Source organism: Anarhichas minor, unplaced genomic scaffold, assembly GCF_050575085.1.
Source record: "Anarhichas minor isolate MPS153535 unplaced genomic scaffold, ASM5057508v1 ptg000025l, whole genome shotgun sequence".
NCBI classification, from domain to species: domain Eukaryota; kingdom Metazoa; phylum Chordata; class Actinopteri; order Perciformes; family Anarhichadidae; genus Anarhichas; species Anarhichas minor.
In genome coordinates, this window is record NW_027466471.1 from 5,236,497 (window position 1) to 5,262,477 (window position 25,981).

Below are 25,981 nucleotides of genomic sequence, written 5' to 3' on the forward strand. Positions count from 1 at the left end.
GCTGGATCAGCTGTCAGTCGGCTTTAACAGCTGGAGAGACTTTTGATAAGTTTGTGTCTGTTCACATGATCACTGTACTTAATAATAGTAACTAATAATACTAATAACTAATAAAGACACAGTAATCACCACTGTAGAGGTGTTTCTCTCTGTAGTCTGTTAACAAACTGTGTTCTGTGTTCTGTTTATAAGCACAGGATCCATTTCTACCGGCGGAATGCGATCGTCTTATTTATGAATTATTTGCATCTGTACGTTTTGAAATTGTGACTGTGGCGTCATTAAATAACCCAGAATATGATTATTGTTTCTCTTAAATGATAAAACTCATCAAACACTCAGGAATGATGTAAAAAAGTGTTTAGTCTCTCCAGCTCTCTCTGACTTTAATTGTATTCATAATAAAATGTATTGAGGGAAACATCAGATCATGAAAACATAAATCTTTCTAACAAATGAAGAAAGTTGTTTGTGGTCGTTTTGTTGTTCAGACTACAATGAACATTTATTTAAACCAGATGGTGAATCAGAAACCCAATCAAATATAAAGCTTGAGTTTATTCTGTGATCCGTCGTCACTCTGGTGTTAAACTCCAGTCAGTCAGTCAGATCAGCTGCAGCGTCCAATCACATAACTGATGAACAATGAGGGGGCGTGTCGGCCGTTAAAAGACTTCTTGGAAGTCTGTTCTCATGGTTCCTCGCTCATGGCTCCTCCGAGGTCCCTCCTCCATCCTCGATCCTCGTTCCTCAGAGCTACATAAGAGCTTTGGGACGGCCGTCAATATGGCGGCGCAGAAACAACTTCCGGTTCAAGCGAGGATCGAGGAGCGAGGAAACGACACTTAAGAGACTTGAGAAGTACCCTAAAATGCTGTCAATCTTCTAAATAACGTGCCTACTGCCTTTGTTAGGCTCTTCCGCATTCAACAAGGTGTCAGCTGATGAAATCCGCCAATCACAGGCCTTACAAAGGCTTAAAGAGACACGGACTGAGAGGAGAATATTTTATGGATGAGAGATATGACAGCTGAAAATGGCTGAAAATGACTAAAAATGATGCCAAACTGCTTTATTAGGATTATTGAACACTCTTATTGATAAGACAAGTGAATATATAGTTAATATATAGTTATATAGTATATACAATTTGAATAGAGCAGCGCAACAGCTGGTTCCAAAAATTAGAATTTGGCTTGACTCAGACCTCATTTATGCTGGCTTGCTTCACTCAATCGAAGTAAAATTTGTTTGTGGTACTGTAAACAGGTTGTGCTATGATTTGGGAGAGTTTTTAGCTTACACCTGCATCATTAAAAAAATATATTCATGCTGTCAGTGCTTTTTTTTCAGGCGAACCTGAAACTTTTTCAATTTGAGCTGCGTACCATCTTCATTCACTATTAACCAGTAACATATACACAATATTTTCATGTCTCAACACATCTCACAAGTGTTACCTGTATTCTAGCATCAAAATATTATTCAAATAGACCTTGTAGTTACAGAATGAAAGTCTTTTTAGTATGGGTATGCAATTTTCGAGCAGAGGCCTAAAAATAGGGCTAGGGCTCGCTCGGGCTAAAGAGGTATATGCCCATAGGCTGTTGCAGAAAACCATGAGGTGCTGCCCCTTTTGACCCCTGCCCCCATTCCTCCCCTCTACAGTTTTTCTGTGCTACTTGCTCCCACATTTGCTGTGTGGTAACTTGATTAAACATACCGATTAAGGGATTTGCAACATATTCACCGTATCTTTTGCCTGAAGTAGGGTGCATTGCGTCATTTTCTAATGTTACTTCCATTTTAGAGAAGAATGTTACCTTTTGCTTACAGTCGCCATCTCTATCATGCTTTACCTGCAAAAAACAACAACAGAAACAAACTTTTGAATACTTTCTTAGGGGAAAAAATATCAACTTAGGTTCCCAGCATGTGATCTGTTTATCCAAAGAATTTGATAATAATAAGTTTGGAAATGTACGGTGAAGTTTTTTGGAGCTGTGAGGAGCTGCTGTCGGTCCCCGGTGTTTTTGAAATGACTCTCCGACAATAATTAATGAAGTCAAGAACCATTCATTTGGTTACTAACTAACCAGCTATCTCGCTAACTATAGCAGACAGTTTGGTTGAAATTTCAACTCAATGCAGAGTTCCGGCAGTGAGAGTAATCACACAAACACCGTCGCCATGTCATTCTGTATGCTGAGTGTATGCTTTGGTACTTTTGTAGTTCCTCGTAGTGGAGTCACCAAGAGACACCAAAAATGTGTCTCGTGTGACTTTCATATCTCATCCTCCCAGTCACTGATGGTTGATGGATGTGGTGCTTTAAAGTCATAGCTGCTGAGTGTTCCCAAACAACATGCACTAGCACTGCAGATGCCTTTCCAAAGTATACGCACTGCTCATACTTTGAGCAGCATTCAAAGATTGGGACATATGACTTGGTCATAGCTTAGCACCTTCAACTTTGACCCTCTTCATGACCTTCATCAGGGCCGTTCAGCCACCACGCAACCGCAGCATGCCATAATAATAATAATACTAATAACTTTATTTATATAACTGTATGTTACAAAGATGATATATAGGGTGACGGACTAACCAGCAAGTTGAGCACATATTATACACCAAGGCGAGTTGAATAACTTAGCATGAGGTATGGTTTGAATTTGGTTTAATATTTACTCTCTTTATTATCTATATACCCAAGATCTTTCTCGTTGTGTTTTGGTTCACTTTGTAAAATGAAAAAAAACAAGATGTAAGACATATAAAACAAAATAAAAAAATAATAGATATGAAAGCAAAGACAGTAATTAGAACTTTTAACTGAAAAATTGTCAATTTTAGGTCCAGCACGATGTGTGTATCTGAATTTGCTCGAAAAACGTTGCCTGAACACATCCAGGCAGCAGGTTTATCTACAAGTTGGGAAAAAAATTGGTATAAAACTTATTTCTAGGACACAGATTAGCCACACCTTTGTAAAACGGACAGGCTGCATAAATGATCATTGTGATTATTTATTTGTTTAATAATAATTGACTGAATAATAATTCATATATTTGAATGAATTACCAAATGAAGTGCAGTAAATCGCTGTTAAGGAGAAATATTTGTGCAGAGGAGTTATTATTGTGCAGATAATTATCATTATTGTTATTATTAAGTGCAACATGTATGTACCGCACACAAATCATTATCATAAACCATCCAATTGACCATTCGATAATGCACACAAATTAAGATCTGTTGCTTTTTGCTGAATCTATATCAACATTTTGCAACTTGTTGTTAATTAACAGCGTTTCGTCACATTGACCACAAATACTAATCCAGGCGACATAACGTTTTCTCCTACAGAAATTTGATGTTGTAAATGAACTGTAAATGAGTAGCATATGGACGTATTTTTTGAAGGAGACAGGGTAGGCCAAAAAAAAAAAATCCACAAGCCAGCACAATACCATGGCCCTTAAAATGGAAATACCTGCCGTGGAAAAAGGCCCGTAATGCTGCCGTTCAGTTCGCTCGTTTGTCTGTAACAATACATTTAACAGGTCATTGAATGCGTAATGTGTTTCAAATACAGTTGTGTTCACATAACCTGCAGAGCTACAGCGACTGAAACGAACGAATCTGTCAAGTCTAAACACTCCACAATTCAAAACCAAGTAGATTTTCCCCTTAAAGTTGTTGGTTCAACCAACCTTTTGTCTGTCGCGCGCAGCAGATTTTGCTCCGCGACGTTTTTCCACTTCCATGAGAGAAGGGCTCGCGCACAGATAGAGACGACACAACCGCCATTGCTATGCAGGGACGGAATGACACAAGTCCAGAATGTGACCAAACAGAATAAACCAAGAAAACTTCAGCCACTGCGGTTCCAAACATTCGGGAATGCTCCCTGATCCGGGATCAGCACCGTGGACAGCGGTCACGACGCACCTATAGAATATTCCAAACGCTCCAGCTGAGCCACAGGGAAGCAGAAGTACGCCTGAGCCTTAATCACAGCTGAACATATTATTTCAGTACAGTCATGTTTACATGCACATTGTCGGTAACCAGAGGCCTCCACAAAGACACATGAACCTGCCTGAAGGGAAGGAGTGGGTCCGGTTAAAACATTTTAATATTGCTCAGATTTCCCTTTCTCCTGGTTGGTAAATCCCGTCTGTTATATTATGGTATATGCTGAATTTCACAAATCGTACTGCCAATGTGATCGGGCATCATTGAACAGTTGTGTTTTATTGAAATTTCCAATGTGAACTGAGGGCCTGTAGCTACTGCATGCGATGAATTAAACATGTTTATTTCAACAGTTTCACCCGTGATGGGAAGTTGCATGAACAAATGCCAGCTTTAAAGAAAAAGTAAGACAGTATAGTAGACACTGAATACAGGGGACATAACTGACATAACCTGCAACGGAGACGAGTTTCCCCGAACATAAAAACACACACAATCAAGATAAGCAACAGAGGCAGTTGTTTAAATAAAATATATCCACAAGTTTAATTGTATCCTGTTGAAAGCGTTTATGACAAATATAACAGGTGTGTTTCTTATAACAAAAAAAACATCGTTTCCAAATAAAAATGTCAGAAATAAGTGTTCTTAGCCCCAAACGGTCATGGATTACCTCAAATATGCGGCACTCATTGGTCTCACTTCAACCCCCAAAAAACCCATCTTCACCTTTGTTATCACACCTGTATCAATCACGCAAAAGGGTTCGTTTTCTGTTTCAGTCATTTTTTAAAAACGGGATGAAAGAGAGCCATTCTCACGTCGGCCGCGCGATTTGGCCATTTAACCCCTTCTCCTTATGATGATGGCTGCTTCGTTATCAACGTTCCGTCACGCCATGAAAGTGAAAGCCAATTCTGAAAAAAAGAGTGACAGGGTGGTGGACAGAGACAGTTAACGTTAGTGTCTTGCATAATAAAATTGGACACACAGAACAAATAGACCTTTCATTCAACACGGTGCGTAACGCGCTGGTTGCAGCTAAACCCCGCAGACACGACTGTCTCTCTCACCTCGCCCTCCGGCGGCAGGGGCACACCCTCCGCCACACCGTCCTCCACACGGCCTCCCGCAGCGCCGGGCTGCCCCAGATGTACACAGCCGGGGTCACGAGCGCGTTAAGGCGCGCCATGCTGGCGAACAGATTGGTGGCCTCGTTCCTGAACCTCAGGCCTTTCCGCGTCAGCTGCCTCACGATTATATTGACGAAGGACGGACACCACAGGGCCAGGAAGCAGATGACCACGAACACGATGATGCGCAGCGACTCAATCTTGTTTTCGCGCTCCGCGCTCGGCGCCTCCCTCACCAGGTGGCTCCTGGCTATGATGTACAGCTTGATCGTCATCAGCACTTTGACGAAAACTATGATCTGCAGGGTCATCACGCCAAACGCGTTTATCTGAGCCGCCTTCGAGATGGGCACCATGTTTTGCACGGTGAGGATGGAGTACGTGTAGATCCAGCAGAACGCGCAGATGCCGATGACCGCGTCTCTCGTGACGTAACGGTTGTAAAAGAACGGGTAGCACACGGCGAAGTAGCGGTCGAACTGGGCGAAGAGGAAGGTCAGCACGTTGACGCCGAGGAACGAGGGCAGGATATAGTACGTCCCGTTTCTGGACGGGTAGCCCTCTTGGACGTCGAAGAGGCCGAGGTAGTAGACCGAGAAGCCGGTCAGCGTGTCGCTGACGCTCGTGTTCAGCATGAACACGAAGCGGTTCTGGCCCCGCAGGGAGCGCGTGGAGGAGATGCCGACCACCACCGAGCCAGCGATCAGCACGGCGCTCGTGGCGAATAGGATGTGGAAGGCGAAGATAAGGTAGTCCTCCGAGGTGTCGAAGTCCACCGACAGAGAGATGGTGCCGTTGAGAAGCATCCTGGCGCTCCGCCAGAAGACGGAGACGACTGGTCGCTTTTAAAGACGAGCGATGCTCTGAATTTAAGCGTTTTAAACCTCCAAAGGGAAGACGCATGTCAGACATACAGGCAGAATAAATGAGGTTGAATCGCGACAAGTCCCACGGGTGTTTGTTAATGGTGAAAACCAACTAACAAGATGATCAGCTTGGTGGCTTGTTAGTGCGTCCTGTGGTTTCCATAACACTCTTTCAGTGGTTCGGTGCGGCCCGCTTCCATATAATCTGATTTCATCTTGAAGTCTGATGTTTATAGAATGACTCAGCAATGTTTTAATCACTTTTCTTCGATGCCTTCACTTTCCCCATAAATCTGTAATCTGTAACCTTAAATTATGAACTAATGATTTGACGTATTTCATCAAAGGTAAAGTTCTCGTTTCTGTCATAAAAACACAAATAACTTCGTACGAACACAAAGACAAACAGTATTGTCTTTTATTACAGTTGCATTTTGCAAAACAAATGTAGATAACGTTTCCAAAATAACTAAGCGCGGGTCACTCGAGGGCCTCTTCGTAATTCGTAAAAATTTGTATTGCTTTACTACATTAACGGCTGTCCGCTTGTAAGTCATTAAATCGTTCGAGCTATGAGAACTTTCAACCTACAATATCGGACTAAAGCCGATGCGTGTTTCAACCACTAGAGGGAGTTATGGTAATATGTTTTCACTGTAAGGCCAAAAAGGCCTTGCCCTGCTGATTGCACTGGTCTTGCATGAAATAAGTACAACCTGTACATTTTGGATTCCAATTCAGTTTATATTCAATGCAATACCATCTAGTGAATCCAAATGTATAAGCTTCTCTCATAAATAGGCCATAAAGAAGTTTAATGCTTTTGGTTCACGGAAGTTTCCTCAAACACCATCATATATTATTGTACACGGGTTGATAATAAAGCAGTGAAGTCACTGAAACACCTTTAAAAAAAGTCTGCTGTCCGAATGAAGACACTTTGAGCAATGTTACAAAGGTCTTTCTAAACCTAACTGTGTGGTTTAGAAAGACCATCATCAATGTTAGGTCTGGGCAACTAAACCACACAGTTAGGTTTAGGAAGACCGTCACGAACGCTGTGTACGCAACAGAGAGGCGGGGTTGATTTCAACCGATTTTCATATTTCCAACAAGTAAACTGACCATAAACCCTGTTAATAAGACAATAATATTACACTATAGAGAAAAGCTTTACTTGTAGCTGTAACATACAAATACATACAATTTGATCTTAGCTGAAAATCAAAAACATTCTGCTAGCTAAACTAAAAGGCCATCGGGTACCTTTCTGTGTGAGCTAAAGTCAGTTTAATGAATGAACAGAGTCATGTTTTTGGTATTAACCTGTTATAAGCTGAATTTGGGGATTGTTTATAAAAACTGAGTTTAGTAGTGTGCCAGTGTCAAACAGGCTAGAAAGCTAATGATTAAATCTATCGGTAGGTCTTTCTAAACCTAACTGTGTGGTTTTGTTGCCCAAACATAACATTCGTGACGGTTATGTTCGTTTTCATATCTATGATGAATTTTCCAAATCCTAACTAAGTTGTTTTGTTGCCTAAACCTAACTTTACTTATGTAAAGCAATTTGGCTCTGGAAAAAAACAAGTTTTTTACTATATTGCATTTTGTGACTAACTTATGAACTGCCGCGAGACTGTGTTGAATATAATGCATTGTAAAAGACCATACAAAGCAAATATACAGGTAGTCTGTTACAGACAGGTGAATGAGTGATATCGAGAGATCAAAACTGATCGTCTGATAATGGTCTTTTTATGGCCCAAAAGCAGCAAATTAAACCTTACTTTGGGAGCATCAACTTTAGAAACAACTGCACAAAATAAAGTAAAAAGAACATTTAAATATTACAGCAGATTACGTAATCATAATATTTTCTACTTTATTTATTTTTTGTCCTAAAACTTTATAACAAGCACAAAGTTTCTCAAGGCATTAATAAACGTTTGTGACGGCTTTCATATGACTGAATTGCTCGTATAAAGTCAAAGTGCTTTACATTGAGAGAGGTCAGACAACTTAAACAGAAGTATGAGGTGTAGCATGCATGCAGCAATAGATTCTACAAAAAAGAAAGATTTTTAAAGTCGCAAAACCTAATTTGAGATGCAATAACAGATTTAGAGTTGAAAGCAAAACTGAATAGATTGGTTTGTTGTTGACAATCCAAACGCTAAAAGGCCTTGAATGAAGCTGCTCTGTTTTATATAAAGACTGTTAAAGTCTGTAAGAACTGCTGATAATGGAAACTTGAAACTCATAAACTATAACTATAAATCTATGCACTGAGGGAAAAAATACACTAATAGCAAGGGTGTAGGTTTGCATAGGGTCCATAGGGACTAGTCACGACCAAAGTTATCCCCACCAATATTTTGTTAATTTGAATCGCCTCAGACACTCAGATCTCCGTGGTCAACTCAGCAGACACTTTCACGTGAAATTCACGGTAAACGCATTCAAACGGCACAGATCGGGAGCGAGCGAAGGACCGTGAAAGTTAGCGGAAAGATTAACGTGAGACAACATCCGGTTTCTTCAGACGAATATCCGGTTTTCAGAATAAGATGCCAACAAAGTATGAATTATATTCACATTAAGTATAAAACATGCTACCTGCATCTCGTGAGTTAAAGGGAAAATACACCTAAATTGTGCGTAAAGTGTCTTTATTCTTTGATCGCTGGGTAACCATCATTACCTCTGAGTTACAGCATTATAGTGATGAACAGTAGAGCTGCATTCACATGCTCTGACTGTCATGAAGACAGACATTTTTGCTGAAACGTGCTAAAACATTTTATTCCTGTTGCACAGCAGTGGAACGTTTCACATACAGTCAGCACACTGAGCACAGATAGTGAAGAGATAGAACTGCTACTGTGTAAAGGGAATACTGCTGTTAAAAATAACCTGATTTGTTTAAAGTGTTTACAAACCAAATGTTATTGCCCTTTTGTTCATATAGCAGTACTTTTAAAATAAAAGTGCGCAATACACTACTTTTGAATTCATTATTGAACTTTGCCATAACAATGAGATTAATCGAAAAAAAATCCATGCGATTAAAAATTGGAATCGTTGCCCAGCACTACTAATAATTGCATAAAGGAGGAAAGCACTGTATTTGTAGCCTATTAAGTGCTGCAGAATAGATTTATTTTTAATTTTTTTGTCTTTTTTTGGCTGCACAACTGGGAAACGTTTTTTATATATATTTTGGATATAGGATATACTGTTACTGTATATTGGCATTTTAGCAGAACGTTTTTTATTCATTTATTTAATTATTTATTATTATTAGCATTTATTTGGTGGAGAATACTGTTTTGTATTTAAACTAAGGTTTTGTTACTGTTTTTATGTTTAAATCAGTTCCAAGTTACACAAATGTTAATATATTTTAATAAAGTTTGCCTGTTCAACATAATATCAACCAGGGGCGTCGTTAGGCCTATTTTAGGGGGGCTGAAGCCCCCCTCAAATGTTCTTCAGCCCCCCCAAATAATTTGGCATTATTGGCTTTAAAAAAAAAAAGAAAAAAATATATATATTTTTATTTTGGTGATGTCATTAAATTAAACTATTGTTTCTCACATGGACAAGTTATTTATAACTCTAACATGCTACATATGTGTGTGCGTTCTGGTTTGTATGTTTTCTCCCCCTTCAAATTACAATCCAATAGTCTATCATCATACTTAACGATATAAAGTTGACACTGTCAGGTCCATTCTCCATCCATTGTGTGCGGTCCCTTTAAGAATTAGGATTTGGGAGTGACGCGGATATTCTTTATTTGAGAAAAGTTCAAATTCTGTCTCTTGTGTTATCATATACTGAATGCAAGCAAAACTACAGAGCAAAATCACACTCTTTCTGATTGAACCAATCTATGAACTGTCTGAAACAATGGATATCCGCGGCCCCAAAAAAATTCATGCCACTCCCCTTGGGGCTCAGCCCCCCCTTTCTTTGAATCCTAGAAACGCTCCTGATATCAACTAAGACTTTTCTTAGATGACGGGGGGGACCACGACTGGCAGTGGCCCTACCAATGCTGAGACCAAACCTACGCCCTTGACTAATAGGTCAATAACTTGTTGACCCCTTGCATCAGCAGCTTGTTGACTTGTTGTCCGTGAACATCAAAGTCACCCAGGACTTCGTCTCCCTACATAAATAAGAGCAGAGGTGACCGGGGGGACAGATGTGCATTCACACAGCTGCGCCGCTGCCGTGTGTGCGATGAAGACCTGAACAGTCGCACACGCCGCTCCGATGAGTAACAGCAGCCAGGCTCTGTCTCCCGTGCTGCCCCTCACGAGCTTTGGCAACGTGCTGATGTTCCTTTTCAACATCCTCCTCGCCGCCACCATCATCTTCCTCAACGTGTCCGTGTCGCTCGCCATTCTCCTGAACGGCGCGCTGCGTGGCGAGAACCGCTTCATGTACATGCTGAGCACCTGCCTCAGCGACGTATGCACCGGCGTGTCGTACTACTACGCCGGTGTCCTCGACGTTAGGGACAGTTTCGACTCCCCCACGCGAACCTATTACATCGTGCCCACGTTCCTGGGGCTCTCTTACATGGCCATCCTGGCCGCGCAGGCGGACCGGTACCACGCGGTGGCGTCGCCTTTTAAATACTCGCAGCGCATGACCCGAAACCGGACCCTGCTGGTCATCCTCGCCTGCTGGGTCTACGCGTTCCTCATCGTGGCCGCGAATAACCTGGTGACGATCGGGGTCGCCAAGAGGATCACGAGCTTTGGCTCGTTGGTGGGGAACATATTGACGGTGATCATAATGATAGGGCTGAACATCCAGCTGTTCGTGATAGCCAGGTTCCATCTGGAGCGGGAGCCACCCTCCGAAGAGAGGGACAGCAAGCGCTCGTCGGTGTATCTCATACTGGTGGTGGCCGTGTTTTTCCTGGGCACGTGGCTCCCCATATTCTGTCATGTCATAGTGTGTAATTTCTTCGGGACGACGTGCTATACGTTCAGGAACGAAGGCACCGACCCACTGCGCATTTTGCCCCGAGTTAACGCCGCACTGACGCCCATCCTGTACATCAGAGGGTGCTCCGGGCTCCGCGCGACGCTGCTCGCTAGAGTGTGGAGACCCCGCTGCGGCGGGGTGGGTGGGGGCAAGAGGGTGATGGCACGGTGATGGTCTTTTAGTGTCATCCTTACACCAGAGTTCAATTCTAAATGGGTTTTACGCATTCATTTGAGCCCAGAATCACTTGGCAGGAAACGGATTCATGGCCTGTTTGGATAATAATCATGTTATCATTTTTAACAACGCGTTGACACGAATATACACTGTGCAGGGTCAAACAAATGTTTTATGCAATGTGTTGCACTTATACATGCTTTAACTATTTCTTTTTTTCAATGCTAGTGCTTGATAGTCATCGTCCATCCCCACACACACACATCCAGTCCCCATGCGGCCTACTTTCAACGTCTTGGATGTAAAAGCCAACGTTGTTGTTAAATTTCTTTCCAACACTATAATCAAGTCAGCAACTTCGTGGCTTTTTTGGGGGTTTCCAGGTCGGTAGATGTTTGAAAACGTTTCATCCTCCCACGCCCGATTATTCCCATTGTTGTTCTCAAAGTGCTCTAAAAAAGAATTTGAAAGTGAAATGTTTCGTCTGAATGTCTTGCAATGAGAAATGTTGTCCCGCAAAAAAAAAAAAAACGGATGAAACAGATGATATGTCATAATTTGAGTGTTGTTCTACTATGAATAATAAAAAAGAAAAGCTCATCAACAATTTGGAACTGTGGCATCTTTTTTCTTTCAGGCATGCTGGTGTTTCTTTTTGCGATTCTATTTATAAGGTTCCCTGTTGGAAATGGTTAAAAGGTAAATATGAAAAAGGGCAGAGTGTCTCGACGCCTTTATTATTATGTATTGTTCTGTTAAGCCTCCACCACCATATCCAGAGACTGTTATATTCCTGACAGCTTAATTAAATACATGTATTTGCTATAATAAATGTTAATAGTCATTAATAAAAGCATACAGGGAAATAACTATGACCGGATTATCTTCTGCATTGGCTATTAGACATTTTATATATATAATATCCTTATGATGTTTATCTCATGTCTGTTTTATACGGTGTTGTATTTTCGAGAGCTAACGCCTCACAAACACACGGAGCACCTTAATCATGCAACTCAATGTGCCGTGCCAGATGATGCTGCACTTCCCGCGGCGACCACGGCGCGTCAGCAGAGCGCTTTGGCACGGCGCCACCACGTCGCCATCCACAGAATTTGAGTCATAAAACGGATAAAGCGCGAAGGATCAAACCGATGTGCTCCATGTGGATCAAGCGGGTGTCTCTTTCCTGCAGCTGGCTGCGAGCGACGAGTGAGAACGCGCGTTGTTAGCCACAGCCAGGTGGCATCATCAAAGTGATGATGGTGGGTCCAATAAACGGCACCACGTCCCCTGCTTGTCCATTGGCTCGGCGGGGGTCCTCTGGGGCTGAGAGGAGGAGCCATCAGATCGTCACACTTCCGCACATCTGGTGCCCAATTTTTGAACCTGAACCATCTCTCTCTCTCTCTCTCTCTCTCTCTCTCTCTCTCTCTCTCTCTCTCTCTGCTGATACGTGTGAATCATTCGATCATCAATCATCCTGAGATCTGTGATGGCTCTGATGACTCAAATCCTCTGAAGTCTCAAGTTGTGATTATGGTTTCAAGTCCAGCCGATGAACTGACTTCAAGATAAACACGTATTCTGTGCTGATCGCACTTAATTCGCGCACTAAAATGATTTGCATATAGAAATAGCATCCCCGTGAAGACTCTGGAGCTTCCACAGAAACATGGTGTAGCTACACTGCAAAAAAAAACAAGTTAAAAATATGAATAAATAAAAATGATGAATTTAATTTATAATTTAATTCCTTACAATATTGTCAATCATACAATGGTTGAGCATTTTCTGGTGATCAAAGTTTGTTTCAACTCACTACTGTTTTTTTAATTTTTTTTATTGAATTTTGGTGAAACTACCCCCGAAACCTGCGGGTTTCGCTCAGACCCTCTCATGAATAAATGCTTTGTTTCATTATTCTTTTTTTAAATCAAGGAAGTAGGCCTATACATTAAATAACTTGTCGAGTCGGACACTTTTTGCAGCATAGACCTGCATTATAAGCATAGAACCACGGCTGAGAGGGGAGGCCCAAAACCACAACATATCCCTCCCCTCTGTCTTCCTCTCTCTCTCTCTCTCTCTCTCTCTCTCTCCCCCCCCACCCCCCCCCCCACATTTTTCTCTGCCATCTTGCAGGTAAAGTTGCCAGGGGTCCTGGGGCTGAGAAAGTGGCCAAACCCTCCCACAGTGGGCTGTGTTTTCCCCCTGCTGCACTCTGGGCTGGTTTCTATTCAAATGTGGGTCAGGGGTGAGGAAGCCTAACGTCATAAGCTTTGCAACATGGCGTCCCGAAGGCTGTGAGATGAGCAAGAGGATGGTAAAGAACGCTTGAGGACGATCCTACCGATGTAATAAGGTATTTAAAATAAATATAATCTCTCTTTTGTTAAAGGTGGACCGTAAACGCGCAACGCGTTTTCGATCGGGTCGTTTTTTCTCCCGGTTTCTGCAAGGATCGCAAGGTTTTTTTCCCGGCGTTACGGTGGTGTGTTTTTTTTTTTCCACGGCGTGCCAACAAAAAACGGGTCTCCGCTGGTGCCTATTCCGGCTCTACCAGCCTAGCTTTGGCAAGCCGAAACCCCCGGCTTGGTAACCGCAAAACGAACGGGTTGGCACATGTTGTGGCGTTTTCTTTGCTTGGCGTCGTGAGCGAATAATAGGAGATGCCCCCCCCCCCCCCCGGGACCGAGTGTGTGCTACCAAATATTCACCAGGCTGGCAAAGCGCAGCGGGCGACAGAAAACGATCCACACACACACAAACAACAAAAAAAACGTCTCGTCGCGGAAACGTTTCCGCACTTATAACGTCGTTTTCTCTTTTTTTTTAAACTAAACAATCCAACGAGTTCAATGCATCGTTTACCACAAGGCGACCGAGCCGAATGTTTCATTTAGATCCTCTCGTGTAATCACAACACTGATGGGTTTTTTCAGACAGTCACTTGAATTTAATGTGTAAAAAAACAACAACCAAACAGGACTGCGGGTTTCACGCACGGTATTGTTTTTGCGCAATCTTCCTGATGTGTGTGATGCAACCTGCATTGTTTATATGTAGGGTAAGCCACCTTGGTTTAAGGTTCGGCTAATTAAAACATGCGCACACACACACACACAGTACAATGCAGGCTGAGCTACTTGTACCCGTGAATCGCAGGCCTATCCATGCAGGGGGTTTGTAAAGGTGCTGCTATCGACCATCTTTGTGATCGGCTACATTGTGGGTGTAGCGTTACATTGTGACCCAAAACTGGAAACTGGTGTTGCTTGCCATTGATTTCCGGGTGTCTCATACAACAACAACAACAAAAGCCACATCAGTGTATATATATGTAGGATATTTGATTGTTTAACACAACAACAACAACAAATGAGTTGGTAGCTGATTGCATGTTCAGGTGAACACGAAGGCTGCTTCTCAGGTGATTAGTGTAGTTAAAGTACCAAGGGGCATGGAGATAATAAGGCACAGGAATGTCAGTAATGCAACAACCGAATGTTTAGTTCTGTTAAAAGGGTTCGCTTTGCGTTGCTTAAGTTTCCTCGGCTGAGAACTATCACGATGCGCTTCTGATAAGACTCTGGTAACTCTCTTAAAGTCGTTTTGGTATTAAGCGTGTCCCTGTCCCTAGCTGAAGCAGGAGGCCCCTCACCTGGGTCCACTATCAGATATGTCTGTCTGTTTGGCCTGTTCTTGTCCTCTTTGTTGCTTAAGCACACACCGTGAACTGTGTCCGGTGGGGCAGTTGTTGGCGTAAACTGCTTTTCTTTTTCTTTAAGTGGATTTTGATAGGAGTTTTGAGAAGAAGAAAAAAAGCATAGTTTCATTGTTTTAGATGCTGAGACATTTCTTAGGGGACGTTTTGTCACAATCCATCCATGTTCTCAACTTGCTATCCCGCTCGAGTGTTGCAGAGTGCTGCAGCCTATAATGTGAAGATTATAGGACTACATTTTCTCTGGTTACACCCACCCAGAAGGTGCAGTTGAAGTGGGCGGTGGCTCTAACATGAAATTCAGCCAGGCGATTTGCTGAATTGTGCTTTTTTTTTCAACAGTGTAGCCAAATAAAGGTTTTTGAAAGCTTGTCGAGGTGCATCCGAATGTGTTTTTTTTTTTTTTTCTTTTTTTTGGACTTTATGCATGTGCATCATCTAATTAGGTGAAGCTCGTAAGGTTGGAGAGTGTTTGATGACAGTGCATCTGTAACAGCAGTGAGCTTCGAAGACTGCCGGAGCGTTCAGGTGACCAGTGTCTCTCTCACAAACTCATACAGAATACTGAGTTGCATTTCAAAGAGGAGCGGTCAACTATATCACAAATGATTGTGATATTCCCACAGAAACTTAACAGAAATGAGGAGGAAACATTGACCAAAAAGTTTAATAAATCAACCCGTCGTACCCTTTGACGTGCCATGACATCACCAAGCCCAACCACCATGTTGTAGCTGTCTTCAAATGTACATTATCAGTAGGCGCATCTAGTGAGATGCGTCAAACAAGTTGATAGGCTACAGAAATTAACAAGAGAGGTCAACTGATCAGTGTGACTAGTTTCATTGATTACCGTGGACTACAAAGACGGGGCCTGGGGGGTAATCTGAGGCCCATGTGTGTGCGTTTATTGCCTCATGATCCTCATGATCGGCCAGTTGGGTTCTTGCCTCGCCCTGCTCGTCCCTTCCATTTCCCCTTCTTGACACACGGTGTGTCCTGTGTGCGTGCGGCGATCGTGGCTTACGGTGGTGTGTGTGTGTGTGTGTGTGTGTGTGGGGCAGCACAATGCGGTAAGACTACTTAGGCTATACGTTTCTGCTGACATGTTGGGCGAGGACTTATAGATTGTGCTTGGCTGACGACTCGTATATACGGATCCGCCTAACCTGTCCCGTGCCTTGCCGTGCTGCGTGTTTGGAGGTTCAGCTCGGTTCGTGCGGTCGGCCAAAGGCCCTCGGGGCAGGGCTGTTGTTGTTCTTTTAAGAAGAAGAAACAGTCTGTGGAATGCAGCGCTGATAGCCAGAAGGTTATGCGGTGTTTAAAGGCTGGGGGAGGAGGGGGTGGCAGCTCTGTAAAACCTTGGACCATACAGGATCCCTCCTTACCCAACATGCCCTCTGTCCTTAGCCAAAGCATTAGGCTCCAGGTCATGTGGGACTGCTGCCTTTTACTGAGAGGTTGGGGGTGGGTGGGTTATCTCATCAACAAAGTTCATTCTCTCAAGACAGAGGTCACTGAATCATTCCAATCATATGCTCGCTCGCTAGGGAAGTGCTTGATTGCTTCACTGTTTGTGGGGCGAGAGCGCACAGTGGGATGCAGGATGTGCCGCTCGCGGGTGTTGTTGGCGAAAGTCTCTGTGTTCATTTGTGTCTTTATTTGATTACTGGGGGGGGGGGGGCACTTTGAGCGCAACAGAGCCACAGAGTACAGCACAGCATGGAGGACACAGATGCACACATGCAGAGAGAGAGAGAGAGAGAGAGAGAGAGCAAGAGGAGCTAGTCTTAGTTGAGTTAGACATTTCTATTGATTAGTTACCTGGATTTGTTCATCCCAGTCCAACACATCTCCCATATGATCTTCTTTTTGTCAACAAAGAACACACATTCAGGTGATCCTTTCACTAAATAGCAAGTATGCCATCTGCATGTCTTTGAATGTCTTGTTTTGTTATTATTTAAATATCGAGTTATTCATTCATTTTGTTACCAAAAATTGCTGCACGCCAAAGCAAAAGAAGCTAAATATATCCTATGAAATATAAATATATTTCCAGTTGCCTCCTGGTTCTTGTCAGTTACAGTTGCTAAGGAAAGCATTCCGACCAACCTCCACGCACTTAATTGCGTTGAAGATGTAATTAAAATGGATTCAGTTTTCTCATCAGTTTCCACACAGTAACCCATCATGTCAAAGTGAAAACATGCTTTTTGCAGATGTTTAAACAATCTTGACTTGAAATCTTCTAATTCACCAAAAATCCGACGGAGAATAAACATTTTTGGAAAACGGTATGCCCTCATGTCACAGAACGTTTGTCTCCTTGCATTGTAATTTCAGTGTGATGCACATGACTGCTGACCTCTGCCTGCTGATACCTGCAGCCATTATTAAACATGGCGACCTGGCCTGTGCGGCCTGTTTGTGTATTTTACTGTATTGTTAATCATGACATTAAATTATTTGCCACAGTCTTAAATATAATGGCGGGAGATTGAGCCGGCGGTAGGCGACTGCATCCAGCACCGCGACAATAAGTGCGATGGGCGGGGTTGTGCGGGGGGGGTTGTCCAATTTTTTGCACACACCAGAGAGCGTACCTGTTACTGCCTCTTGACTCGGCTGTGGCTTCAGCGTCTAGTGTAACTTGTGGATGACACGAACACCACAGAAGAAATACATTCATTGTGATGCAGGAAAACAGGTTAAGACTCGCGCTGCTGCTTTGTCGTTTTTGACGGAAATTTCCTCAAAGAGCTTTCCTTCTTCTTTCCGCCGGTGTCTGTGAGAAAACCATGAAATGCAAAAGATGTTATTTGGACAGGCGTTTTCTTCAGAGAGTTGGTTCATAGGTTGAGTTGTGGACACGTGTTTGTGTGTCGTAGGAAAAAAAAAAAGAGTCTCGGCTCTACTTCCCTTTGCTGTGCAGCCCTGCTACACATGGGGTACGTACTACGCAGCAACCTTTGGCTCCCTCCTGTGAGGAAATGGACGGGGCTGCTTTCATTCCACTGCACCCTGGGCAGGACTGGTTTGTCTGAACGGCTGAACTGCCTGACAGAAAATTAGTCTTAATTGGAAGGACTGCGGGTAGGGACACTGTAATTTGTGCACACCCCCCCTCCTTCAGCTGTGCAGCACTGGGTTCACTCACCCGTTCTCTAGTATTTGTATCCAACTATCCTGCAGGAAAAAAATCCAGATCAGCCGTTCCTTTTTGTCTCTGAGACTTTGTACAGCAGGATGTCCCCCCACACAGCTTTTCTGAAGAGAGTATATAACCAGAATTGGATCAGTGTCCAGAATTCCAATAGATGCTCCGCATTGGAGCTATTCAGCCGTTTGCCATGGAGACGCATTCATAGGCATGTTTTTTTTTTATTCCAAAGAGAGACCCCAGCTGGTGATTTTCACTTTTTATTTCACACTCTGTCGTCTCTGGTTGGAACATAACCCTGAATATTCTGCTCTCCGCAGCACCACAGCACTGCGCTAGATGCATCACTGTATCCAGTTTAGAAAAATCGAATCCAAGACTCTTGTGGATCGTTTTCAATTTCAATGCAAAAAAAAAGCATTACACTGGATTTCTTTGCCATGTACACGGTTATCAAGGTTTCTAAGGTGTTTTTTTTTTTTTGCTTATGACTTCAGACGTGGAAAGTATTGCTGTGACAACAGTGTGGCGGGATGAAAGGAAACATCATTACTCTGTAGTGCATGTCTTCCAATCCAAACTGGTTAAAACTAAAATAAGTGAGCTAGTTCCCACAGTTTAACAGTAGATTGTTAAACATATACGCGGCATGTACTGCACAGCCTGCCCAAACCAAATGCTCTGGGGAAAAATACCCATCACTGGTACACTTCAAATAAGACAGCATTAAATTAAATTACACTGCAGGTATTGCAGTCACCCGGTTACCGCGTTGCATAGAAACCCATACTCCAGTTATCTGCCGTGACCTAATTTGTGCCATTAATATTTTTAGCATCTAAACTTTGCCCAACGTTGCTCAAAACCCCCCAAAAATTGTGACCAAATCGCTAGAAACGTGTTTATGGCATTTCCTCCGATGCAGCAGATATTACACAGGTGTAAAGGAGCATACAGTAAGGGCTAGCTGTTCAGTTTAATCTCCTCTTTGTGCTGTGAGCCGTCCGCTCCCTCACCGGCGAGCTGAAACTCCGATAATTGCAGCATCAGAGAGTCCAACCGTACCCATGCATCAGCGGCAGCCATGTTGAAAAAAGGGCTCAGAGGTAGTTGCTCGGTGTTTGTATTTCAAACTGGCTTTGTACCATCCCCCCTAACCCCTCCCCCACTCCCTCTGCCCACCAGCATACTCCCTGGGTGTGTGTGTGTGTGCACTGTCTCTGTGAGTGTGCACACTCAGGGAGGCCTTTTGCTCGTGTACATGATTGGCTCCCTTCCTCTGTCTGCCTCAAACAGTCTTCACCTGCATGCCCACAGCTTGAGGACCTGCACATTTTTTATTTTTTTTTACAAAGTCACTGCTGTGTATCGTTTTAATAAAGGAATCGCCATGACGGACGAGCCCAGGTAGAACATGTTTTCTATTGGTTGTTTTAGCAGGTGACCTTTCGCAGCAGTAGGGTGTGTTTTGTTATTGCGCCACATGACTTCACCTCACCTCTGCCCTCTTCTCCTGGCTCTCTACCCCTCCGCTCAGGAGATTAGTGCCACAGCCCACTGCTCTCCCAGTCGCTGCATGGACTAGGACTCTGAAAAGTTCACTAACTCGCTGTTTAATCATAAACTCCTTGGGTGCAGAATGCAGTCTCAAATAGTGTAGAACCAGATCATCCAGATCGCTGATGTAACCATATTAATTCACCGCCGAGGGGAACTTTGTCACGCTCCAGTTTTCGGTCTCTCGTGGTGGATCGGCACGTGGATTTTGTCATCCTGATCAGATCTGTCAAATCGTTGTAAACACCCCTGTCTGCTAATCTCCTCATCAGCAGGCACCTGGCACAAGCCAAGGTTGAGGCAAAGCAGTGGGGTGCTGTGTTTTTTTAAATGAGGTTTGCCCTCTATCATTACACCGTGGTCTGTTTTTTGAAAAGGTTAGTACTGCAGCCAAGGTAAGCTGATCCCGTGCTTGTGCTCGAAGGGCAACGTCTACCCTGGTGCGCTGTGCGAGCCCGGAGCTGTCTTTGGTTGGTATGTGGTGCAATATTTGTTCAGCGAGTAATGTTTCTCGCGGCCCTCCTCGTCGGCTATGTTGGCATCTCTCAACCTCCCTGCCATCCTTTGCAGAGGGCTAAGAAAGGGCCAACCCTGCAGAAAATGCTGCCAACCAATTACATCATGCAAATTAACTAGTCATCCTCTATACTGGAAACATCAGTAGTGTCACCTCACTAATGGCGCATCCATCCCTGATTTAAAATCAGCACCAGCCCTAGATGCTGTGTTGCTTATGTCTCTACAAACGGCACAGAGCGCCCGTGCACTCCCAGATGGAGAGCTGCCATGATGGCGCGGGCCTGTCCGTCTCCTGTGGTATTAAGCCTGCTTTCCTGGGCAGCACCATTGGAAGGGGAGCTGGGCCTACACGTGTCCCACCCTTGCTGCATATAGATCAGCCGTAATCCATTAGCAGCTCCCTGGAATCCAGCCGGCACAGCAGAGCACTGGAGGGGCCAGGGGGAGAGAGGGTAGATGTGCGGGTGATGGGGGGGGAAGAGAGAGGGATGAGAAGAGAAGAGGAGGGGTGGGCTCTTTTTTTTTTTTTTTTTTTCTTTTTCTTCCTGAGCTAGCTTCTCCACTTAGAGCCCAGCCCCCTTTTTATGTCGGCCTGCTGGAAAAGCTTCTTGAATCCCCCCATAAAGCCTGCAGAGGTGTGTGTGTATGTTAAGGGAGAGTCTTGACTGATATATGGCTTCCTGGCTGGCATCATAGCAGAGGCCCTTCTTTGTCTAGCAGCCCTCCCCTCCGTTCAGTGCCACGCGCACCCCTGTAGCATACTCTGCAATTAACTGCAGATCTGGGTTACGTATTCCGGAATAGCTCGTTGTAATTCACGTTGGGGACGGGATGTGTCTGCATGCCCGGTGAGGGTGGGAGAGAATGGAGAGGAGCGCAGCAGAGGAAAGATGGGGGAGGGGAGGAAGAAGAAGAAGAAGAAGAAGACCATGAGTAGAAGTGTCAAAGCAGAGGAGGCAAGCCCAGGCCTGGACCTGAGAGTAATGATCACTCCGGCTGATTGTATCAGCCAGCCTGACTGTTCCAACAGAGCCGGATTTGATACATCAGCCAGCCATCTCCAGTATACACTTCTCTCCCTGTGAGAGTTAATTATCACACATCAGAGTCTTGTGTAGGGAATGTAGGGCCCCGGTCAGTATACATTTCAGGCTTTGTTTAAGAATAGTGTGATGCGGCATGTCATTATTGCGCTGGGGAATCCTTGAGGAAGCATAGCGAGAACAAGCTTGCTAAATTCATTCAAACTGAAATGACTGGTTAAAGGAACGGATGACTAAAGGTGTGGCGATACTATATTGGGATTTTTAGAAAGAGCTTTGGCCTGGTACATTTTTGTGAATTTCAGCCTTCAGGTGAACGCTTATTTCAGAGGAGGTGTTTTGAGAAACCGACCTCAGTCGTGTGTCTTTGCCCCCAGGCTTGCCACTTCGATGCTTCTAGCTGAGTTCAGGAACCGCTCCCTTTCCCCCCGCTCAGCAGTATCAAACATGATTCTCAGCAAATCTCTAGGTTGGCACCGTTTCCAAATGGTGCATTTTCACATGTATTTACGGCTCAAGTTAAGCATTTCTCTGCATTACTGTGTAATCTCCTGTAATACGGTATACCCTGCTCTGATCAGGGGCATTAAAGTTGTGTGTCCATTTTCCCAGCATGCCCAGGGCTTTAAACATGTTAAACACACCCGACTGCTCTGACTAAAGCACACTGCTGCGTCACACCTGAGCTGTGGATCGGCTCTATGAATGTAGTGCAGTACATTTCTTTACAATGAATAGTTTTCAGTGTCAGACTAGAAGTAGAGCACTGTGGTCTGTAGTAGGTCATCACTATGTAGTCTAACACTGAATGAGATTCATCTGTCCTAATTCCATAAATGAGGGCCTCTCCGGAGGATCAGGTGTTGCTTTCCTTGTCTTTGAGCCGCATCCCCCCCACCCTCCTCTGCCCTTGCTCCTGTGTAGTTTTACCTGCTCAGGTGTCACCTAATCCCTCCCCCCCGGCCCTGCTGTGGCACCGACCCCCACCCCTAGACAATGGGGCAGGGCTGACATTACCATGACCTAATGGAGACTAGAGTGGGCTGAGTTTCCAAAGAGGGCAACCACACCTAAAACAGAGGGGACGGGCACCTTGGAAAAGTAGTTACTTTACCCTTTGCTCTTCTCCGCCCATTTGGCTTTTGTACCAGAACAGTGGCAATGTGTATTAGAACTTGATACACATGGGGTTGCAATTTGTTTAAAAAGGAAGTTAAGAGGAAGGGAAGGGTTCCAGTTTCTCAGGTGCCGTGTGATTATGTCGCACGCTGTGCTGACAGTTTGCTAATTTCCTTGTCGGAGCTAAAAGCTTATATTGATGTATTCACCGTGGGAGTTGCAACACAGTTCAATTGTTTGATGTGTCAGACTTGCGAGAAGTGTAACTGTCAACCTGTATTTAATTTTAATCCTACTGAAACTAGAAATTAAACCAAGATTGTGCAGAAAACACACTGCTTATTTACAGTAAAGCTCTCTCAGTACAACTACCTGGTACAACACATTTCTTGGTCGACATTTTGGGCATCTACTCTACTTGACTTGAGTGTGAAAACATTTTGTGCGATCTGTCAAAGACCACTACACTTCTTTCACTTCCTTTACTCTGGTGTGTACACGCTGTATTGAACAACTCGTCATTTATCCTAACAGTCTAAAGCTTTAGCGCAAGCCTCCGCAGACGGTGTGTTTATACTCTATGCCCTGTGCGCTGCACTATTCTTCGAAATGCCAGAGGGGGGGTACAATAAGTTTTATAAGTGAACTGTTTGTGACAGTCACGTGTGTTTTGACAGCATTTTCTTGCACTCGTGCCGGCTTCACTACGGCGAGTATAAACTAAGCTTAATTCTTCACGTCTAAAATGTAAAGTTAACCACCTTTTTTCATTTCTCTCTTCCAGCTTCAGGTGGTGCTCGTGTAGGAAGAGAGAGAGAGAGAAAGAAGGAAGGTGGAAATGGAACTGCCAAATCATGCCAAACAACTGCTGCTGCAACTCAACCAGCAGAGAGCCAAGGGGTTCCTCTGTGATGTTATCATCGTGGTGGAGAATGCACTCTTTCGTGCCCACAAGAACATCCTGGCTGCGAGCAGCATCTACTTCAAATCTTTGGTCCTCCACGACAACCTCATTAACCTCGACACAGAGATGGTTAACCCCTCTGTATTCAGACAAGTTCTGGACTTCATCTACACTGGGAAGCTCCTGTCCTCGGTGGACCAGAGCAGTGAGCAGAACTTCAGTGCCCTCTTAACCGCAGCCAGCTACCTCCAGCTCCATGACCTCGCTGCTCTGTGTAGAAAAAAGCTTAAGCGCAGTGGTGGGAAACCCCTGCCAGGTAAACCCTCCACTCCAGCTCCCCTTAGCCGCTTACGCCTCAACAACCAGCGCCTTTCCACTTCTACCCCTGCTGGCCCCAAAAACCACTATCCTCCGACCCCTTCCGATGCTGACCAGCCGCAGCCAGATGAAGGCCTTCGGGACAAGATCTCAGACGACGAAATGTTTGTTGGCAGCTCTGGGAGGAATGGAAATGGGGGGAATGGCAGCAGTAACGGTAACCTCAGCAGTGGAGGAAGTGCCGGGGAGCCAGACCTTGGACTGGACCTGTCCAAGAAGAGCCCTCCCTCGGCGGGCACAGCCACTGATGCCCTCAGCCCACACAGCAACTCCCAAGAGTCCCCTCAATCTGCCTCAGTATCCACAACCAACAGTGCCTCACTGGATGACTCCTCTACCACCCTACCAGGTGTGGACACCTGTGGCTCAGAGACCACGGATCTCAACTCCTCCTCTAAAGCCTCAGAGGAAACCCAAAACCAGCCCGATGGCCCCCCGCCCCAGAAGAAATCCCGACAGGGTGCTCGCAAGAACGAATGGCCTAAGAAAGAGGCGTCAGGGTTGAAGTCTGAAGATCACGCAAGGCCCCTGGTTAATGGGGTGATTGTGGGTCCTAAAGATGGCCGCTCCTCTGACCAGGCCTTTCAATGTAAAGATGAGGAAGACGGTGGAGAGAACGGCCAGGACCACACTGACGAGAGCGGGCAAAGTGATGGAGAGAGTGCAGGGGGTCGAGGGGGAACAGGAGGGGGACACCACAGCGCCAACTACGTCTACCGGCAGGAAGGTTTTGAACCAGCGTTCGGAGACAACCTCTATGTGTGCATTCCCTGCGGTAAGGGCTTCCCCAGTTCTGAGCAGCTCAATGCCCACGTGGAGACGCACAACGAGGACGAGCTCTACATTAAAGAGGAGGGAGGGACCTTTGTGAAAGAGGAGGATGAGGAGGAGGCAGAGGACCTCTCTGCAGCTGTGGGCCCCTCCAACTTTGGCTCCGAAGCGCGTCCGTTCAAGTGCACAGTCTGCAGTAAGAGCTACAAAGACCCGGCGACGCTGAGGCAACACGAAAAGAGCCATTGGCTGACCAGGCCTTTTCCCTGCAACATCTGTGGCAAAATGTTTACCCAGAGGGGCACCATGACACGCCACATGCGCAGCCACCTCGGCCTCAAGCCGTTTGCGTGTGAAGAGTGTGGCATGCGCTTCACGCGCCAGTACCGTCTGACAGAGCACATGCGTGTCCACTCTGGGGAGAAGCCGTATGAATGCCAGCTATGCGGGGGGAAGTTTACCCAGCAGCGTAACCTCATCAGTCACCTGAGGATGCACACCTCACCTTCTTAGAAACGCATCAAGCCAAAGAACTCTGGGATATAGAAAAAAAACAAAAAACCTCTACCTTTTTTTTTCCATCTCAACAGCAAAGAAACGCACATGCACACATTCACACGCAGACACTCACAGTTCCCTTCATATGAATTCCAGTTTACGAAGCCCCGGCTTAGTGGATGATATAGCTGTTAGCCACAGTGGGCTCTTGGTGACGGTGGGAACTTGTTGATGCAAGGATCATGTCATCATTTATATCAAGCGACGTCTGCTCACCTCTCAGGAGTTCTGGAGGGACAAATTATTTCCGTCTCTCGCCAAAGTCACAAAGCCATGATGGTGTGGCACGACTTCTGGTCTGCATTGCAAGTCTGTCAAATGTGAATGTGGCTGCTGATGTAAAGTCAAGCCCCCCCTCACCTCATGCCCCTCAGCAGCCTTTCTCTCTACTACCCTTTTTGAGCTTTTCAGATTGCTCCTCAAACTGATCAACTCAAGAGTCCCCTCTGTACTCCAGTGCTATCTTGACCAAAAACCCGTGCAAACAATACTGGCAATAATTCAGCAAAAAGATTATTTTTAACCCTGACAGCTTTATATCCTTTGTTATGTTGGTGATGGGGATCTGTGTGTGAACGGAGGGGTAACTGGGGTTGGGACCATCTCCATGCTTTAACTGAAAGTCCTGAAAGAAATGGTGGGGTGACATTGGATTAAGTTTTTGTTTTACTGACCACAAATACTCAAAGTCTCTCTCTATGGCTGCTCGCAGCGATACAGGGTGGATTTTCATTGTTGTCGGTTTTGCCTGCTAGTACTCCCAGGAATGAATCCTGGTTGGAAAGACAAACCCCTTCGAGGTACTTGATTTACTTAAAGAACTTGTAATGTTTCAGTGAATGTTTAAACTGGAAAGTCTTGGGATTTTTCTTGTGGAGGGGGGGGAGGGGGGTTGGGTTGGGTGGGTAGTTTAAGGTGGGGGGGGGGGGGGTAAGGAGAGGGTGTTTTAGACTGAACACTATGTTCAGTGGGTACGTTTAATTTTTTTGTCTGTATAGCTTTCCTCCCCTCAGAAAAAAAGTCTATTTATATAGGCTTGTGACCTCGCTACCTCTGATTACTCTTACAAACTCTATGT

General features: G+C 44.7%; 3 protein-coding genes across 4 annotated transcripts; 2 read left to right on the plus strand and 1 right to left on the minus strand.

Moving 5' to 3' along the window:
• Positions 1–5,050: 5,050 nt before the first annotated feature.
• Positions 5,051–6,269, minus strand: LOC142957674 (uncharacterized). The gene is made up of 2 exons (XM_076099625.1): positions 6,261–6,269; positions 5,051–5,956 (listed from the first exon to the last, which is right to left on the minus strand). The coding sequence occupies exons 1-2, from the start codon at positions 6,267–6,269 to the stop codon at positions 5,051–5,053; spliced, it is 915 nt and encodes a 304-aa protein (XP_075955740.1).
• A 3,995-nt stretch (positions 6,270–10,264) lies between these two features.
• LOC142957675 (adenosine receptor A1) lies at positions 10,265–11,158 on the plus strand. Its single transcript, XM_076099626.1, has one exon. It carries the CDS (start codon positions 10,265–10,267, stop codon positions 11,156–11,158), a length of 894 nt encoding a protein of 297 aa, XP_075955741.1.
• A 2,191-nt stretch (positions 11,159–13,349) lies between these two features.
• On the plus strand, positions 13,350–25,759 carry hic2 (hypermethylated in cancer 2). 2 transcript variants are annotated; one of them, XM_076099453.1, is made up of 2 exons: positions 13,350–13,529; positions 23,077–25,759. In XM_076099453.1, exon 2 carries the CDS (start codon positions 23,131–23,133, stop codon positions 24,856–24,858), a length of 1,728 nt encoding a protein of 575 aa, XP_075955568.1. In that variant the 5' UTR covers positions 13,350–13,529; positions 23,077–23,130; the 3' UTR covers positions 24,859–25,759. The 2 variants fall into 2 exon arrangements, with proteins under 2 accessions (XP_075955568.1, XP_075955569.1); XM_076099454.1 differs by having other exon boundaries at positions 13,350–13,521.
• Positions 25,760–25,981: the final 222 nt, after the last annotated feature.

Bases quoted from the DNA above. Each gene is read 5' to 3' on its own strand.
- LOC142957675 (XM_076099626.1), top strand. From the start codon at position 10,265: ATGAGTAACAGCAGCCAGGCTCTGTCTCCCGTGCTGCCCCTCACGAGC.
- hic2 (XM_076099453.1), top strand. From the start codon at position 23,131: ATGGAACTGCCAAATCATGCCAAACAACTGCTGCTGCAACTCAACCAG.